This window comes from Pseudochaenichthys georgianus, chromosome 3 (genome assembly GCF_902827115.2).
Source record: "Pseudochaenichthys georgianus chromosome 3, fPseGeo1.2, whole genome shotgun sequence".
In the NCBI taxonomy this organism is placed as follows: Eukaryota; Metazoa; Chordata; class Actinopteri; order Perciformes; family Channichthyidae; genus Pseudochaenichthys; species Pseudochaenichthys georgianus.
The window spans coordinates 22,622,300-22,635,089 of NC_047505.1; the positions used below are offsets into that span (position 1 = coordinate 22,622,300).

The 12,790-nt window shown below is 41.1% G+C and overlaps 1 protein-coding gene and 1 long non-coding RNA gene across 2 annotated transcripts; one reads left to right on the forward strand and one right to left on the reverse strand.

Annotated features, from left to right (window-relative positions):
- Positions 1-2,221: 2,221 nt before the first annotated feature.
- LOC117442256 (gonadotropin subunit beta-1-like) lies at positions 2,222-4,038 on the reverse strand. The gene is made up of 3 exons (XM_071202655.1): positions 4,025-4,038; positions 3,271-3,454; positions 2,222-2,440 (listed from the first exon to the last, which is right to left on the reverse strand). The coding sequence occupies exons 2-3, from the start codon at positions 3,430-3,432 to the stop codon at positions 2,222-2,224; spliced, it is 381 nt and encodes a 126-aa protein (XP_071058756.1). The 5' UTR covers positions 3,433-3,454; positions 4,025-4,038.
- A 5,831-nt stretch (positions 4,039-9,869) lies between these two features.
- LOC139433147 (uncharacterized) lies at positions 9,870-11,779 on the forward strand. Its single transcript, XR_011642726.1, has 2 exons — positions 9,870-10,940; positions 11,079-11,779. It is a non-coding gene; the product is annotated as an uncharacterized lncRNA (long non-coding RNA).
- The last annotated feature ends 1,011 nt before the right edge of the window (positions 11,780-12,790 follow it).

Consider the following 12,790-nt stretch of genomic DNA (forward strand, 5'->3'; position numbering starts at 1 on the left):
ATAAGGAAGTGAAAAAGAAAGTGACTATAATTACAGCTACAATACTACAAGTTACCCTGAGGCTGATATACATTTCCCAGCATTTTTGACACACTATTTCATTGCAATTGATCACATAAGGGCTGAAGTATTTTAGTCTGGACCACAGGATCAACAGCCTAAGAGCTAAAAATGTAATATTGCTATGTCCAGATTTTTCAAATGACTTTCTCGGTTTAATATCATGTTTGGGTGTATTTATTTTGGTCTAATTTCTATAATACTTCACTTTGGGCAATAATAACTTGTATTGGTAAATCTTCCCTTTTTAAAAAACAAAACACATAATCAGGCAAAAGCAAAAAATCTTGATACAGCAGACAGTTCATTCAATCACACACTCTGTAAGTGTGATAGCGGTTGGTGTTTTCCAATGCCTTTACTTGCTATAACTATATTGCTTTCTCCCAACCCTTTAAGTCATCTATCCCACACTCCCTCTATCCCAGGGTGCTTGTTTTAAAGTAAGAAATGTGCAGCACAGTCCATCTCTACCTGCTGGCTCGTTCTCTTCTACATGAGCTCAAGTCATCGCTCCATGTACTCTAAACAACAAAGAAGTGTTGAATAAATACTTCAGCTCCCTCTGTCATATATTCTCTTACTGAACTTCCACTTGCCTCCGTATGCTGCTGTCTTAAACTACACTTGAATGTACTCACACCCGCCTCTTGTTTCTGTCATTGATCATTCTGTTCCACGTTCTATCGTTAATCATTTCATGGATTGTGTCACTTGTTAGGGCTCTTTGGCTTTGACCCCTGCACTACCGGCTGGCTCACATACTGATACCCTTTAATATGTGTTCTCCAGTGTGCACAGCTGACATCCATCCAAATCAGACTTTAAACAAATGTGACAGTGTTAAGTTCCTCTCTTCTTGTTATCGATAGTTTGAAAGAATCAAGATGTCTAATATATGATGAATTATAAAAAATGTAGGACCTACTGCTTCTGGAGCCTTAGGGATATCAGGGATACAAGTCAGACTATCTGGCATCAAGCTGCTTTGATTATTACCACTCTTTGTCTATCATGTGTCTATTTTGTGATTCCTTCGTCTTTAAATGTTCTATATTTAATTCAATATTATCTCTATTTGGTTTTACAGCAAACATTTCATTCTAAAAATAAATCACAACATGTTTATTATCTCAATAAGACTAATATTGACAACACATTATAATGGATGAGTCTGACTTAAATGCTGTCCACACTAAAGAATATGTATGGTTAGGATACAACTGTTGCCAAGTCACAAGACTGTAGGTACTGAAGCTCTTCTCATTTGAATGAGTGAGTTGTCTGTCCTCAGGGGCTTCAGGTTTATCCATATCTCCGGATTAATAAAATGTCATGCTAACATTCTTCTGACTCAGAAGCTTGACCTGCTTTTGGCTAAAAAACAAGCCTGCAAACCGCAGAGGACTTCAGGGTAACAGCTGATATATCATTTAGTCAATTTCTCTGCAAATATGCTAATCATTCAAACATTTCAGCAGAACAAAAGCATGCACTGACTTTACAGCTGCGCTTCAGCTGTACCGTGTAAAGGGTTTGTTCCTATTCGGTTTGAGTGCTTACACTAATCTCTTTTCAAGAGAAAACCAGCGATACAGTCTGCTAACTGGTCCGGTTGATTAACGGACACATTCGGCTACATAGCATATTTCACAAAACCTTTAACATGAGAGCAGAGTTTAACATCAAAGTGACAGCATCATCACACAAAAGGGCCTATTGCAATAATAGCTCAAGTGCAGAAGCAAAACATTTGAAATAGTTTTATGAAGAGAGAAGAGTGGAGCTTTTGGATATACTGCACAACTTTTTCTATAATTTCCACGTGTCAGAAAAGAGATGAGGCCTGCTGTTTTCTCAGTGTGATAACATTACCTTGATCGCAAGATTATTGAATGTCAGGGGTCAGTCACTTTGGTCAGGACAGAGAGGAAAGTGTTGGCGGGAAATGTAATGTCTCAGTCGGTTACTCCTGCACTGACGTGTGATATTTCATGAGTGTCGACAATGCGCTGCATATGTTACAACAAGACAAGATTTAGACAGCTTAAAAGAACAATTTAAAATGTTACTTGTGGAAAAAATACAAACCTGTTTATTTAAGCAACATGTCATGTGACACAAAGATTACAAGTCAAAGTTGGATAGGCGGTAGGTTTCTTTAATAAAAGGACAAGCAGCTGTTTAAGTCTCCATGATAACGCTTGCAGGAGGTGTAATCTTCAACGCACCCCTTACAGTAGCACTTACTGGCCACGGGGTAGGTGACAGGCTCTGCACACCCGTCAATGTGCGTCACCTCGTAGGACCAGTCCCCGTTACAGGTCTCCTGTTTCCTCTTGTATACACGCACTGTATAACGCTCAGGCAAGATCGAATCCTGTGAGGAACAGAACACGATTAGAAGTTCACGATGACTGATTCAAAAGGTACCCTTCTAACCTTTGTTGAACTGTCTGTTTTTATTATGAGATCCAGCATAATTGTATTTATTATGTTTTATTTGTAGTGTCAAATAAAGTTGTATTAGGCTGAACTGAGGCAAAAATCCGTTCTTATCAGCAGAGCGGGAAAAAGTACTCAGATCCTTTATAAATATGATGGTGTTAAAATACTCAATTACAACTCAAAGACCTGTACAAAAAACAAGTAAAAAATACAAAAGTATTAGCACCGAAACCGAAAATATTGTATTTCTGCACATTAGACATCAAAAGTAAAAGTACTCTTCTAGTTAATATTAAAGAATATTTTCTTATTCTGTTTTTTAAATCTTAGAAAATACAGGGCACATCATATAATTTCAATGTTTAAGTTTGTAAATGTTGATACGTTGATAGCCGTTAAGTAGTAAAGAAGTGTGTCATATCATTTAAGCTTCTGTTTTTATAAGTAAAAGTAACTATAAGTGCATAAAAACGGTAGTGCAGTAAAAAGTACTTATTTTTCCTCTGAAATGTTATGAAGTTAAAGTATAAAGTAGCAAAAGAAAAACAGGTAAAGGACAATTATGTCATAAAAATACTTACAGTAAGAACTATGCTAGAGTAAATGCACTACATTCCACCTCTGCTTATCAGACGTTTCTAAAACTCTATAAGTATACAGTGGCAGCTCCGTACACCGGGCAGAGCCTATCAGAATCATGCATATCAGCTAAATGAATGCACCTGCAGTTTGAATCACCTCAGAGGGATAATCGTTCTCTACCTCATTGGGACACTGTCCGACACAAATGGTGGTGTTGATCTCCTTCTTTATGCCACAGCCCCTCATGGTGATGGGGACCGTGGTCGGGTAACACCTGGACCTGCAGGGCTGCCCCGCCCCCGCCAGAGCCAGCACTGCTGCCATGACAACCAGCTGCATCATCTTCCTGGTGCAGCACAGACGCCTGCCACGTGACAAGATCAAGTAGATGAGGATTACATTGAGGCACAGTTTGACTTTGTCCAGAGTTGTTGTGATACAAAATGTTGTGGGTCAGTTGTGGACATATTTATCTTTTGTGTCTCCTAAAACAAAACGAAATGATCTCTGGATGCAAAAATATCTTGATATATCCGAGCAGCTTTGCTTTTGACATCACTATTTAAGTTGGTCAAGTAGAAGTATATGTTCCTGCTGTGGAAAAAACATGTAAAAAGAAATATGTATATATATATAGAGAGAAGATTAGATTTGATTAGAGAACTGCGATACATTAATTTCAAGAATTGGTACGATCAACATAAACAGATTTGAATTTGTTTCACCTAAGTTACATCTATCTTTCTACACAGATGATTCAGGTATTTGTTATGGAGATCAATGTCATTTTGTTTGTGATAATCTAAGCTTTTTTTCCCTGTAAAAAGTCGAACCCTCACACATTTCTTCAGACTTTGCAGGACACAAGTATATAATTAAAACATTACGACTGCATTAAATCCACATGAATCTTCACCACGTCTAAAAGGTGTACCTGTAGATCTCCGTTGTTGCGTTGAACCTCCGCTGTGTCTGTCGTTTCTTCTGTTACTCTCTCAACATCTGCAGCAGCTGTGAACCTGCGGCTGTGCTGTCTCCCTCTTAAATAGCGCTGCTCATAAAGCCCGTTAATCTATTCATCCTTGGCCTCGGTGCTACTTCCCCACCTGTTTAGTCTGAAAAGCTACATTTTCCCTCAACAGTTTGGGGGAGGGCCCAGGGTTCAAGGATGCTTTGTTTCCAACATATGAGAAGGAGCGAGTCGCTATCTACAGATAATCTTGTTAAGATTACACGAATGGAGGATTGGATGGACCACACAAATGTAAAAATAAATCTGCCCCCACAGTGAGATGGAAAACACTGACATGAGCATCATTCATTTGTCACACTCCGTCTTCCACGCTTTGTGTCTGCCATTTTCCAGTGTTTGAATGTCATGTTATATCTTTCTACATACATATATGTCAGATTGTATAACTATCTACATATATATAAATATATATGTTCTGTATTGACAGAGAAGCATTGACCAGTCAGTGTTTTTCTCTGAAACCGCCTATGTTTTACACAATTACAGCTTTCCTCCAAATCATTTCTGTATTGCTTTTTGTGTTTTAAAAAAAAAGACATCATCACAGTGATTATTCCCCAATCTTAGTTGCTGTCGTGAATTCATCCTTCACAGACCATTTTGTAAACTTAATTATATGGGATGCACAAGTGAAAGAAACCGCAGGGAACTTTGTTGGCACTGTCTGTCCGTAACATAATTATATTATGATGTGAAATGTAGTTTTCATGTGGATGCAGTGATTGTGAAAGTATTCAAATCATGAAGATAATAACAGGCACACAAAGTAATCAGTCAAATGTACTTTATATTCCTGCATCCTCGTCAATAAAACACTTGAACAACTAAGTGCAACTCATTTCTAACTAATGTTCTTTCATCACTTCACGTCCACAATAAGCTACACTGTGCTGAGCATCACAATGACATTGCATAGTTCAATATTATGTAGGTTTACATGTTAAAGTACGACTTATTAAACAATGTGTACATACATATATCTTAATAATGACACTTACAATTCAGTTCAGTTGAAACTAAGTGAAGTGACCTGAAAACAAAGTCATTAAAACAGATTGTGAGTTTCATGATCAGCACCATGGACAACACTACACATCAAACACATTGTGAGGTGTGCAGCTCAAGTTGTATTGTATTGTGTTGGACTCTTTCATATTTACATCACTCAATATTCATATTTTAACCACCTCAAATCTGGAAAATAATTCAGAAAGAAACTGCTTCCACATACATTGTGAGGCAAACACATCACTTTAAAACAAGGTTAAACTAGTGCAGCTCAAATAAAGCATCCATTTTCCAACCTGTCTGCTCTCAAGCCTTTCTCTGATTTTCACCATACTGCTATTTAGTCAACATAGATTTGCATTTGTATTTGTTTATTTAGGAAAGGATAATTAATCAGCAGGAGCACTTGAGTCCATCGTGTAAATGTGCCAGATGTAGCCATCGAGGCACATTTCCATCTGCACTACCGAGCAGGTCGATGGCATTAAAAGAACACGTATAATCTAGTCCTGCATCCCATGGTTATTTATGTTTTGTTTCTGTTTATATTTCCTTCCAACCACCTGCATTGTGCTACTCAAAAATGTAAAATCATGTCGGCTAATTTGATTTGTTGGCCTCTTATCACCTGTCTCTTGCTATGCACATTATATAAAACATTAAATACAATTGTGTATTTCTGTAAGTCTTTTATTTCCAAGTTGTTTTTCTGTTTGTTTTTCTTCGTGGGAAGATGTGTTCTGTGCAGTGACACATGATGGTATTTGTCACTGGACTGGTATTATAGTTATGGAAGTTAATAAAGTACACATTAGTGATCCAAATAAGTCTGTTTGGGACCCATTTTTATAATTGTAGTAATGCGCTTTGCTAGAATGACCAATTAGCATGAAGGTATACATTGTCACACTTGTGATGTCAGCAGGTATTCATTTTATAGCTCCAAAGACAAAGAATGAAACAGACTTTGTTTATAGCTAAATGAGCTTTGTTCTACCCTGTTCTCTAATCTGAAAAATACAATTCTTAAATGTGAATATACTTTAGCCATGTTGTTTTCAGGTTATTGAAATTAAACACGCCAAAGATATGCTTATTAATTAATCAGGGATATCAAATGTATACAAATACGTGCACCTTACGATCAAAGGACTACTTCATGTAAGCTTTCTTTCTTTGTTAAAGCTTTATATTTGTCATGTTTAAGGGAAGCGGCAGAAACTAAAAGGGGGAGCTATTTCTCCTAAAGAGAGAAAAATAAAAAAGGAGAACCAGCTGCACGAGCATAACTGAACAAATAAATCCTAGTAGAAGGTATAAGAGACGTTAAAATGTCTAAAATATCTGATCATATCTACTACAAACTATTTTCCATTGACATCTGTTCAATTTGAACTCCAGGTGTGTTTAATTGCAGAAACGGGTTGGGTAAGGGGAAATATTCAGAATTAAAAACGGAGATTGTAGATGAGAAATTAGAGATGTTTTTGTTTGCCCAAATATGGAAAGCAGCAGAAATGCTGTACTATACAAGAAACTGCTGCACAACCATTTGTATCCTAGTAGCCTTTACTTAAACCAAAAATATGAGATTTGGTAAAAGGCCTCTGTCACGTATGTGCATCAATGTCATGGAAACGGAACGTTGGGCCTGCAGTTAGAGCTGTTGACCATTCTGAGCTCACTTTGCACTTGGCCAAGAGCACATCTTCTGCAAAACTCACCTGTGGAGAGAAAAGTCTTTGAGATTCAACCCGCTGGAAAACAGAACTTCTGAAAAACAAAACTACTGCATCCCTGATCTGCTGTGGAAACCCTGAGAGGCTCAACAAAACCCCCCGGTCTCCCAGAGGAGAAGAAGCACCTGCCGCTGGCCATCGGCCGCGTTGGGAAACTACACTCCAGGTAAAAAAAGAAAAATACACTTTTAAAAATCTTAGCCTTTTAATTGTTTAGTTATCCCCTTAAAATCACACAAAGCTGTTTCTGTGTGGACATTAGTGAGATTGTTTTAGTTTAAAGTTCAGTGCATTACTTTTGGTCAAAATCAAATTTGGAGAAAGCAGAGACTCACTCTGTGAAATTCATATTTGTGGATAAGACTGACATTCTTTTGCGGTTGAGGTGTGGAATGTATTTACAAAGGGTGTATTGATTTGAAAAACACTGTTATTTTTGATTTAATTGCGAAATATCGTCGAAAAATGACCAAAAAACGAAAACAAACAAATGGCGATTGAGCCTAATTTCATAAAATGCAAAAAAGATGGCCAAGTTATGCACCATGGCAACGACGCACAATTCCCTGCAGGGCATGTTTTTCTGTGTGGTTGCCTCCCTGAGCTTTTGTTTGTTTGATTGTTTTTTTTTTAAATTTATTGTAGAAATTGCTACTCCTAATTTATCATTAAATAAACTTTCCTTTTAACATTAATTATTAAAATGCGCTTTTCTCATTTAGTTTTTGAGGGAACACAGATGTGTGTGCGTCCAAGACGACACACGCCTACTTATAAACTAGGAACATAATGACTAATAAACTCTAGAAATGTCTGCAAACTGCTGTGGTACTTTGATATAAATGCATACATACATTCATTTTGCTGTTTATTGTAACCAATTAGAGTTTGTCCACACATACACGTTTGGTTTTTTTGGGATCCCGGTGTTGCATTCTCCACAGTCAGCATTTATGTATCTTGTTGCACATATTTCTCTTGGTCTAAAGAAGGCTTTGCAGATGTGGAAAAATGCAATTTACTTTATTTACAATTATAGAGCGTTGTTTATGTGCAGTTGTATTATCAATCGTACACTGTTTGGAGATGTTATAACTTATAACACAAATAATATTGCAAAAAAAATACTGATAATACGTATTTTAATAGTTGTTGCTGTTTATCAGGAAAATGATAATGTATAATTCACAATGTTATTCAAATCACATTTAGCAGGCTTTTAATATGTTCTCCTGTCAGCTTGGTGAATTAAAGTCATGGTTAAGATATGGTTATCCTACTTTTTTTTAAATTGAAGAATACATTTTTCTCCTCAGGTTCTGAGAACTTGGTCATGGAGAGTCCTGAAGGCGTTGAAGGTTATCCCCCTGTCTTCAACGCTCCTGATGAGGAAGAGGTAGGTGAGGTCAGGAACGCTGTCGAGGATGAAGGTGAGGTTGCTGTTGGTGTTATAGGTGGTGGCCATGGACTGATGGAAGAGGAGGAGGAGGAGGAGGAGGAGGAGGAGGAGGAGGAGGAGGAGGAGGAGGAGGAGGAGGAGGAGGAGGAGGAGGAGGAGGAGGAGGAGGAGGAGGAGGAAGAGGAGGAGGAGGAGGAGGAGGAGGAGGAGGAGGAAGAGGAAGAGGAGGATGAGGAGATGGAAGAGGATGAGGAGATGGAAGAGAGGGAGGAAGAAGAGGAGGAGCAGGAGCAGGAGCAGGAGGAGGAGGAGGAGGAGGAGGAGGAGGAGGAGGAGGAGGAGGAGGAAGAGGAAGAGGAGGATGAGGAGATGGAAGAGGATGAGGAGATGGAAGAGAGGGAGGAAGAAGAGGAGGAGGAGGAGGAGGAGGAGGAGGAGGAGGAGGAGGAGGAGGAGGAGGAGGAGGAGGAGGAGGAGGAGGAGGAGGAGGAGGAGGAGGAAGAGGAAGGCTGGGTGTCCGAAGATTCTGGATACGAGTCCATGTCCTCCGAGGAAGAAGATGAAGAGGAGGAGCAGGAAGAAGATCAAGAGGAAGAAGAGATCAATGAAGATGATGGTGATGCCGACATCGGACGTCTCTTGCCTCTCGTCCAGGTGTTCCCGCCGGTTGGTTTTCGGCGGGTATTGCTTTGGAACTTCACCCCAAGCTTCCCCCCTGGACCTCCCTGCACCTTCCCTTTTGGTGTTGCTCCTCCTGAGGCTTCTGCGCCGCAAGTGGAACGTCCTGAAGAAGCGCCACCCTCAGCCCCTCCAAGGTCGGAGGGGTCCGCTCCATCGACCTCAGGCCTTGGCCTCCCCACCAAGAGGACCTGGGAAGAGGACTGCAGGGAAGAGGACTACAGGGACTTGCCAACCCCCACCTCAGGCCTCAGCCTCTTAACCAAGAGGACCAGGATAGAGGACTTCAGTGACTCGACACCCTCCACCTCAGGCCTCTGCCGTCCCATGGAAAAGAGATACCGTCCGGAGGACCAGACGCCCTCTGAGGACAGCGACTCAGACTGAGACGAACACCTGCTGCAAGATTTGAAAACCTTTGCGTCTGGCAGGACTGATGAAGCCGCAGGCAGCTTCCAACATGTCTTGCTGGGTTTGCGATATGTCAAATCTTGCACCGGGACCTTTTATTAATATATAGGTTATCTTTTGAATATTGTTTGTTTGTTTTGATAATATCCGATGATGGTCGATGCTCATACCAGCTGACCCCATCTGCACATTTTTAGCAGGCATTGTGTCTGAATTGTTCTCCTAGCTTTCCCCCTGGACATACCTGCTCCTTCTCTTTTGGTGTTACGCCTCTGGAGGCTTCTGCGTCGCAGGTGGAACGTCATGGAGAAGCTCCACCTTCAGCCCGTCCAAGGTCACAAGAGTCCGCTCCATCAACACCAGGCTTTGTCTTCTCAACCAATAGGACCAGGGAAGAGGACTGCAGGGACTCCACCTCGGGCCTCTGGCACCCCATGGACAAGAAATACCACCCAGAGGCCCTCTGAGGACAGCCACTCGGACTGTGACAGACCGTTGTTGCAGGATTTGAAAACCTTTGCATCCGGCAGGACTGTTGAAGCTGCAGGCAATTTCAAACATGTCTTGTTGAGTTGGCGATTTGTCCAAACTTGCACCGGGGATTTTATTCATATATTACTGTATTTTATAAAAAATACCAGAGTCTGAAAATGACTTTGAAGACGATGGTGATGCCGACATTGGACTTCTCTCCCCTCTCGGTCAGCAGCTCCCATCCGCAAGTTTTTCGGCAGGTGTGTAGCGGGAAATGTTCTCCTAGCTTCCCCTCTGGACATCACTGCTACTTCCCTTTTGGTGTTGCCCCTCCGGAAGCTTCTGCGTAGCAAGTGGGACGTCCTGAAGAAAGTCCACCCTCAGCCCCTCCAAGGTCGAAAGAGTCCGCTCCAACGACAGGGAAGAAGACTGCAGGGGACTCAACACCCTTCACCTCAGGCGCCCCAGGGACAAGAGATACCATGTGGAGGACCACAGACCCCCTGAGGACAGCGACTGAGACTGAGACGGACAGCTGCTGCAGGATTTGAAATGCGTCCGACAGGACTGATGAAGCCCCAGGCAGCTTCAAAAAGGTCTTGCTGGGTTGGCGATTTGTATTAATATATTCCTATCTTTTTAATATTGTTTTTTCTTTTGGATAAATGTGATGATGGTGGATGCTGATACCAGAGGTAAGTTAACATGGTATGGTTGTTCTCTCTGAATTTCTCCTTTTTAAAGTATAGATGGCTAGACAAGACCGGTAAGTAAATAGTTAAGTTAGTGGTTAAAAAAATGCAAGCGCATATACTCAAGCACTATTTAAGTTCACTTTGTTTCTTGTGGGTAGCAGCAACATACGGTACAGTGTTAAAGCAATGACAAATAACGTTAGGGAAAGTCTCCAAGTCTCTTGCAGGTATTGTAACAGGTCTCCGGCATTACACGCGATGTGTCAACCTCCATTCAAGACGCAACTCTGTGGAAGACTGAAACTCAACATTCAGATAGTTCAAACTAGGAAGATGAGTTTACTGCAGACCAGACCAAAAGAAAGGATGACTTCTGATGAAGAGCGTGGGTCGCCTTTCTATCCAAAGGCTAAGTAAGTAATCCCCTCACAAGGATTGTATTTATTACGTGAGTTTTATCATATGTTTTCATCATTGGAGTTTACATTTAACAGCTTGCAACAGTTCAGAGGTTGTATATCTAGGTTTACTCCTCTTTGTGTTTTTGGCAGCTGAGAGTGGACCACCAACCGCTGATTTAGGAAGACTCTGCACCACAGCAGAGCGCTCTCAGCACCATAGTTAGTCCCAGACCCTGTGAGTACAGAAAGGAGCTCCATGTCCTCCACCTCAACAACCCCCGCTCCACCCACCAGCCGAGAGGACGAGGAGCTCCCCGGCTCCACCAGCACAGAGGACATTGTTACTACTTCTTCTTCTTCTTCTTCTTCTTCTTCTTCTTCTTCTTCTTCTTCTTCTTCTTCTTCTTCTTCTTCTTCTTCTTCTTCTTCTTCTTCTTCTTCTGTGTTGGTAGGATCGAGAAGCTCCTCAAAAACACAGGAAGCTGTCACCACCTCCACATCTGTGCTCAGGAATCAACAAGAAAATATGACTTTGTATGACATCTTAAAAAACTAAATAATTCTAATGTAAATATGATTTTGTTTGCCATTTTTGTTTTACTCAAAGGCTGTTATTACTGTAAAGTGTATGTATGTATAATATAACATGTTGATATTGATGCCCAATCTAACCCTTTTTATTTTTGTAAGTAACCCAAGTAAAGGCAACACACATTAAGATGAGTACTTTCTTAGTGGCGACTGGTCATTAGGGGCAGGTGGGGCACAGCCCCACCTAGTGTCAGCAGAAAGTATTACAAATAATGATTACAAAAAAATGCAAAAAATAAATTAAAAATATATAAAATATATCTTAAGATCATGTTTAATCATCTGATTCGTCTGTACATTGCTGTTTTAGTCTGTGTTCTTCTAATGAGTGTCCGCAGCCAGACTCTATTGCCTATTGAGCTGTTTTGAGCCATGTGGGACAACACCCGATCCTGCCCCTCCCTCTCCCTGTTTAAGTCAATGGTGACTGTAAAAACTACACTGCGCATGCTCAGAATATTGTCCTATGTAATGTGTGTGGCAAAAAAAGAATGACCATAGTGCTGCCATCCCGACCATACGTCATCTCACATAATTCAGAGCTGATTGGCTGTAAGTACGTGTGCCGCGAAAAGTGTGGTGTGTGAAGAGGAGACGAGAGAGCTGCAGTAGAGGCTTCTCAATACTCAAATTTCCCCTCCTCGACTCCTCGACTCCTCGGTCCTCCGGTAGTGACCCGGAAATGAATTTCAGCGCGCCATTTTGAAGGACGTCTCATTTCTCTAAATGCACACCGAGGACCGAGGATCGAGCATCGAGGAAGCTCTCTGGAGGAGCTATAACCGAGGATACACTGATGGTTCCTCCACGGCTCCTCCACGGATGCATTTCCGGGAACGGTGGAGGCGTGACGCACGGCCGGACTTATCTCAGCCAATGACAGCTCTGCATGCATCCCCTGGATATTATTTGAGAACCTGCTCTCATCGCAACGCGATGTTTACAGTGAGAACAGCTGTGAGGCCCGTGCAGAAAGCAGAGCAGTGTGTAAAATATATATCACTCAGTAGAACAGACCTACTCTCTTTATTTGCTTTAGTTTAGTAGATATCTACAAAGAGTCCATATTTTTCTAAAACCATTTAGTGCTTCACATAATAAAATACACAACGGCTGTAGCCTGATTATGCTTTAGCAGCTGTAGGTATGTGTGGTACAGTATGTAAGTGTGTGTTGTACAGTGTGTAGGTGTGTGTTGTACAGTGTGTAGGTGCGTGTTGTACAGTGTGTAGGTGTGTGTTGTACAGTGTGTAGGTGCGTGTTGTACAGTG